Source organism: Gigantopelta aegis, unplaced genomic scaffold (assembly GCF_016097555.1).
Source record: "Gigantopelta aegis isolate Gae_Host unplaced genomic scaffold, Gae_host_genome ctg3330_pilon_pilon, whole genome shotgun sequence".
Taxonomy (NCBI): domain Eukaryota; kingdom Metazoa; phylum Mollusca; class Gastropoda; order Neomphalida; family Peltospiridae; genus Gigantopelta; species Gigantopelta aegis.
The window spans coordinates 40996-48680 of NW_024533283.1; the positions used below are offsets into that span (position 1 = coordinate 40996).

General features: G+C 31.8%; 1 protein-coding gene across 1 annotated transcript; it reads left to right on the forward strand.

Annotated features, from left to right (window-relative positions):
- The first annotated feature begins 4388 nt into the window (after positions 1–4388).
- LOC121392049 (short-chain dehydrogenase/reductase family 42E member 1-like) lies at positions 4389–6094 on the forward strand. Its single transcript, XM_041523448.1, is given in 10 exon segments — positions 4389–4452; positions 4915–4956; positions 5015–5130; positions 5176–5334; positions 5387–5521; positions 5599–5664; positions 5715–5778; positions 5830–5903; positions 5944–6029; positions 6031–6094. Coding segments are annotated over 10 exon segments (870 nt in total).
- The last annotated feature ends 1591 nt before the right edge of the window (positions 6095–7685 follow it).

Below are 7685 nucleotides of genomic sequence, written 5' to 3' on the forward strand. Positions count from 1 at the left end.
AAGCTAAGTAGTCCATTCTAAGCACTATTCTCTTTCATACTGAAGGTATTGCAAACTCTACACAATATTATACCAATGTAGTAAAGTAGAAGAAAAATTGACTATAGTCTATTAATTTTGCGTTCAAAAAATATTATAAACTTTCTAATAATTCAACCAAATTCAAAATTTCGAAGACAACTGGTTTCCTGACAACCATCCAGTTTATTTGCCATCATTTGTATATGATATGACCCACAAGAACAAGATTTATTACACTTTCCATATGCAAATTATAGGAGATGCCATTAACCACAAGGAATTTCATTAATTAATAAAATGGCTGCCGCTTGAAGTTTGAGTTATCACATGAAAATAAAAGTCCAATTGTCTGTGTGTATAGAGTTGATTTCATTTTCTTGAAAGAACAATTTATTAACTACAGTAGTATAGTACTATATGATTAGACTTTCACAGTTAGAATGCCGTCTCTCACAATAACACCACAAGTATTTAATTTGTATTGTGTGTGGTACGTGTACTAATTACAACCCACTACTAATTACATCCACTACTAATTTTCTGGTAGCAAGGTGAATGCCAATAGAATATAATAAACTGGGTCAAACGTCTCCACTTGAATAACGATCTACAACATCAATATTAACACTACCATACTAACTAGCAACAAATAATGTTATGATTGTATATTAAAAAATGTAGTATACTGTAATATTTACTACTAAACTTACTATTTTTTTCCTGCTCTTTCTCAGAAAGCTGAGCCATTGCCAACAGGATTGGAAACCTATTGACTTGATCTAGTCCTTTAAAGAAAATTCAAGACGCAAATGTACACGTACATTATATTACACTAAGTTATGCCGAGTTTGCCTACTCCGCGTTCACAATAGTACAGTTTTTCGTCTACTGATACCGTAATTCTAATTAAACAAGTATTGCAAATTTACAAATTACAAGTGAACCAAAAGTAAAGGCGGACATCCAGTTCTACTTCGTAATTTCTAATAACTAAAATCCTATTTCCCCATCCTAATTGGAAACATGTCGCTTCGCTCCATTCTAAGAGACGGCTCGCGGTGCTCGCGCTCCTAGTTTTCCAGTAGATATACAATAAACTTAGGCGTAATATTTTTGTGACTTCTTTTCTGTGGGCGGGTTATAATAATCGATCTTTAATGAATTTAGTTAAAGTTATGAATTTTAATTAAGTTTAAATTTTAACATGTCTAGTAGCCAAAGAATTATGTTCTTAACTGATTAATAAAGTTATTAAGCCTAATCTTTCTAATGTGGCTAATATTATACTTTGCTATAATATGATATTAAAATTGAAGGCAATAGTTAAACAACAGGCTTATATAGCTCCTATAAAATGTCAAAAGTGTGAGCTATAAAAATGTTTATTTTTAACTAAACACAATCTATTTGACTATAAATTTTTACATATTGTAGTTCTCTGGTCTGTTTGCTAGTAAACCAATTTGCAAACTTCCTGTAAAGGATTTGGACAAAAATGAAAGGTGTCCAAAATTCAAGAAGAAGCTCATTCTTTAATGTAGTAAAAGTCCTTAAAAATATTACAATTAAAAGAATAAGATCTAATTTACCAATGTTTAAGGTAACAATATCAGTATAAAGCTTTCAGAGTGCTGTCTACTTTATTCTCCCGTTGTTTACGATGAGGAACCCATATAAGTGCTTCCTTGTATGCTCGTGGTCATGATCACAGTATCTCAAGAATAATAAAAAATAATTTTAAATTTTAAATATATATACCAGTGGCACAATTTCTGACTGGTCATATACTTGGTAAACAAAATAGATGAAGGAAGAAGAAAAAGGATCAATGGATGAATAGATAGCTGGACAAATAGATAAATGGATAGATAGACAATAGATTGATGGATGGGACAGATTGATCAATAGACAAATAGGTAGATGGATAGATAGTTGCTTGGCTAAATACAATAATCAATACTAATTATACAGATTGTATTAATATTTAAATAACCAGCAAATTATGAACAAATGTGACATATTAAAATTATTACGATACAAATTCTTTTGTTAATTTTTAACATACAAAAATATAGAATTAAGTTTTTTAAATGTACATACTTGAATATATAGTTAGCTTGTGGTCTAAAAATAATCTCAAGATCACCCAGCATACTTATTTCTTTACTATCTGTTAATACTGTGTCCATGAGGTAAGGACAGGTTTGCTGTTACCCACTAAAGAATCTTAGGAATAATCCCAAACGAGCTAATCATTATGCCATGGAGAGCAGTCTTCACAAAGATTACTAGAGTCTGCTTAGAATCTTTCCTTCTTTAGGAAGTTTTTCTTCCACCTGGAGACAGTGTAAGGACATCTCATCATTCATGCTGATGTACCTCTCGTTCATCACATTCCCATTCAATGATTACTGTCATCACCATTCATGACAACAAGTCTGACAAGATGAGAAAATAATATTAGTACTTAGTAATTGTTGTATTTCATAAAACAACAGTATTTTCTTTTAACTACAATAATATGATTTATATTGATGTGATTGAATAAATGATTTTGCAGATAATCACATTCTCTGAATGAGGAGTGATAAAATGATAAATGACAAATGAGTCAGTCCTGTGTGAGTTAATTAATAAATACATAATTTAAAGTGATATATAATAGACTCAACAACAACAACAAACGTTTTCAAAAACAACTCAACTACTTGATTTATCAGTACTATCAAACGAAAAGTAATTTATTATAGTATGATTAGCCGCAAAACCATATAAAACCCCACCCACTTATTGTTTAATGAGCTAACGTGTTTCCTCGATTCTTTTCACCTAACTTACTACAAGCGAATGCTTTCCACAGCTTTTGTGACAGGTGGTGGCGGATATGTCGGTTCTAGATTGTGTAAGGAGTTATTGAAGTCAGACTATGCTAGAGTAATTGCTTTTGATGTTTACTTTACTAATAAAGAGCAAGAAGATAAATTGGAAAAAGTAGAGGTAGGCCATGATATACATTGATCATAATACATTGTGACTATATAGAGGTAGGCCATGATATACATTGATCATAATACATTGTGACTATATAGAGGTAGGCCATGATATACATTGATCATAATACATTGTGACTATATAGAGGTAGGCCATGATATACATTGATCATAATACATTGTGAACTATATAGAGGTAGGCCATGATATACATTGATCATAATACATTGTGACTATATAGAGGTAGGCCATGATATACATTGATCATAATACATTGTGAACTATTTAGAAAGTATGCTATGATGTTATTTAAGCCTTAAATTTTGGTAAATAGAAAATTTATGATGATTTACTCTTTATGTATGATATACCATTTTCTTTTGTGGCATGCGAAACAGTACCAGGCAGTCCAAACATTATTTGAGTTAACTATTACATAAGTACATGGGTGTGTCTTATAGATCGTTCTATGTGACTTACAACCAAACTGCTAACATCAACTGTTGACAGACACCACACTCAATTAATTTAATTATCACTCCTAATAATATTGAAAAGTGTGACTACAGAAAGGAAAAACTTCTTTCACATGCTGGTAATGTACAACAGATTTTGATAACTAGTCAGATCTTATCATTAATGTTGTAACACAACACTGTTCTCCTCAAAATAATCTTAGGATGATTTATATAATCATAATCATTGTTAGTCTACCACCACTACATCAGTATTAAATAAATTAAGTGATTGTTGTCTTCATACAGACCAGCTTGCCTTTTCATAAATGTATCATTGCTTTTCTAAAAGCACTGTTAATTCAGCACACTAGTATTAGACAGTTATAGGTTATAACACTACTTATGTAAAGTATTTTTGGGCTAGCCAGATTCTTTTTAATAGCATTTAGAATGACAGAGTCTACATATTGAACACTAAACAATACATTTATTTAAAATAAGAAAAAGAATATTGTGTACTTAATTATTAATTGGAAATGTGGTATTCCTTACTAGAAACATTGATCTTGCTTAGTATTACAGTGTAGAGACATCCTGTAGTTTGTAGATCAACTAGAAACTTTTCCCATTCTCATAACTGCATTTTTAATTTCATGAACATTCTCCCTTTACAAAGGGTCAACCTTGTTAAAGGCTAGTTATTCAATTTATTTGAGTAATATTTGAATGATATATGCATTGTTTAATTGTGTATATAACCACCAGTACATATAGGCATATAGTTGCAATTATAACTTTAGTTCTTGACTAGAACATGTTTGGTTCCATGTGCTTATATAGGGTATGTTTATGTATATCTATATATTTATTACAGGGCGATATAAGGAACATTAGTGTGAATTGAACACTGTAATAGAGAATGCATGTCCCAGATGTTGTGTTTCATTTAGCATCATATGGAATGTCTGGACAAGAAATGGTAAGTATATACTATATACATGAAATTTATAATTTTAAAATGAGTATAAACTAAGTGTTTTTAAAAGTAGTTTTTGATTTCATTGATAATTTGTTGTAATATTTTACTTACTAAAATTCACAACAATTTTGTATGTGTTATACCATACAAATTTATCATAAAGCTGTTCAAGGGTACATTATAATCTTAACCTAAGCATTTAATTCATGCTTATTGAAGAAAAGAAAATTAATTTAGTGTCAGAGGGCATCCCTTGCAGTAAGGGTATGCATTTTGTTGTTGTTTGAAAAAACATAATAAAGACAGTCAGAAATGAATATCAGGTATATATATTGGTTGTTATGTTCCTATATAGAAATGTTTACCTTATGATTGAATAATTGAATGTCATTATGTCAAGTTAAAGCAATTGCCGGGGCTAGTGATTTAAGGGATGATGTTAACCTTCTCTTTCTCAGTTAGATAGACGAAAAAATAGAGGAAGTTAACATTAAAGGCACTAAAAAATGTCATAAAGGGTAGGTAGCTTAAATTCTCATCATATATAATCATATAGTTTACAATAGCTGCCATCACATATGGGGTTAGATATCTAGTATACACCAGTACTTATAATGTAGTGTTTGGTGGTCAAATCATCAGAAATGGCGATGAGTCATTGCCATACTTTCCATTGGATCAGGTATTATTGATTTAGTGAATTGTTTACAAATTCAAAATCTGTTAGCATGTAGACTATTATAGCTGGTCTAAATCAATTGCTGAACAAGCTGTGTTAACAGCTAACAACTCCATATTACCAAGAGGAAGAAACCTTAAAGTGTGTGCCTTGAGATGTGCTGGCATATATGGTGAAGGAGAGCGGAGACACTTACCTAGAATTGTAGTCAGTAAATAATTTATTCTTACTTGAATCTGATCTCTGTTATTTTTTAAAGAGATACATTGAGAAAGGACTTTTTTGTTTTACTTATGGTAGTAAAGATGCCAAAGTAGATTTTCTGCATGTTGATAACTTTACACAAGCTCACATCAAAGCAGCCACAGCACTTTCTCTACCCAATTCCACTGTGGTCAGTTTGTACTTTATTGAAGTTGTCATGTTATATTTGTATAATTCTAATTTGGCATGGTTTTGTTCTTTCTATAGCCAGGCTGTGTTTATTTTATATCTGACAATAATCCTGTCAACAATTTTGAATTCTTTCGCCCATTGGTAAAATCATAATCCTAAAACTACATGTCTATATTTTTTATTTATTTCAGATTGAGGGATTGGGATATTCATATCCCACTATGAAATTGCCATTTTATTTAATATACTCTGTAGGTATGAATGTTATTATCAAATTAATATCTTATAATATCTATTATATGACAGCTTATATGATAGAAATTATTCATAGACTAATTGGTAGATATTATAATTTCCAACCACTTCTGACGAGAGCAGAGGTAAGTATATTTTTAATGTAATGTATTTACTAACCTGTAGGTATTGAAAACTGGTGTCACTCATTATTTCAGTATTGAGAAGGCTACAACAGACTTAGGATATTTACCAATAAAAAAGAATCTAGATGGTTGTTAAATTTTTTCTGGATCAAGGACATGGTCGTAAACAGAGTAAAATTGCTCAGTACTAATTACTTTGATATTTTGTTGCATTGTGTGTAGTTGTAATTATTTTTTCTTTATATTTTAAAATATAAAGAATGATAGTTTAAGCAGAAATCTCTACTTGATCTAGATCTACAAGCATACTTAATAAATAATTATGTTTTATATCACCACTTCTAATTGGTCCATTGCAATAAAATAATTATGAACAAGTAATAATTATTTTATAACTACAGCTCACTTAATTTACAACTGAATTGTATAGAGGCAGTTATGGGACAGGAATAGTATTATAACTTACTTGTAATATTCAATGAAGGATATACTTCTTTGTCTATATGATCAATGAATGTGCTCTCTGAGAGATTTTGAAGGACAATAGAGTTAAGTAATTAATAAGTGACATTCCTTCCAAGTGGTTAGTTAGATTTTATAAAAAAAAGTTAGATTTATAGAAAAAAAAAAACATGTTGTGTTGCCCAAACGATTCCTACTCGCTCACCCACTCAGGCTTCCACTTAGGCTCCAGGATCCCTGCTATTGCTAGCTGGGACCGCCACCTGGCTTGGTAACCCTCGTCTTCGCGAGGTAATCCTGGCTGGAGCATCGCCCTAACTTAAAACCAGCCGTACGGGATTCCAGCTCTTAGGGAATGTCGCATTCAGGAACCGGGAACCACAAATACACCAGCCTCTTCTCGTTTAAAGGGAGACTACCAGCCCTATCCTAGTCGGCCTTTCGGATACTCCGTAGAGTATGCTGGTAACCATCTCAGAGGTCTGATGCATTGCAGAACGCTGGCCCACAACACAACCTAGCCCAAGGTTGTTTTCATTTCCTTTTATATGTACTGCAGATTTTGTCTTCATGCTCTTGTGGGGCGCAACCCTGCCGGTTATGAATCTCATTAACGTTAACTATGAATGTCTTTAACGGACGAGCCTGTTACAACATAGGCGTAGGAAGTCATTTTAACGTTGTTCAGTTTGTGAAGTATTTCAAAAACAACCAAAATTAAACCTTCTGTCGTTTACACTGACAAAACTTTTGCAATATCAGTAAAGTCCATTGATTCAGTTAAATCTCTGTGAGCATACATCAACATTAACTGGGGCTGTGTCATCGTAAAGGTTTTAAGTTGTTTTAATGAAGAAATGTCCACTCTGCTGTGACTGGTTATAGTGAAGAAGATTTGCACTGGGATTACAATCTATTATGGAGTGTCTCGAGGATACCCATGATATTACAATCACTAATGAACTTTGTTTCCCTTCTATATTTTCAAGTAGTAGATGACATTTAATAGTCAGTAAACATATCAATATATATACAATATATATAGCTAGTGATAGTCAACCTAATATTAGTGAGTTACAACAAAAACTAGGATCAAAGGTCAGTCCAATATTTACTGGAGTCATGTGATAATCATGTGATCACACAGATTAAATTATATTTCCTTAGTCCTGACAACCTCAAGTTGATTTAGCTATATTAGGAAAATCTGACTATTTTATTGGAAACTGTGTCTCCTCATTTTCTGCCTTTGTCAAGAGAGAACGTGATGTATTTGGTAAACCAAGTACATTTTGGGGCTAAAAAAAAACTTAACTCATT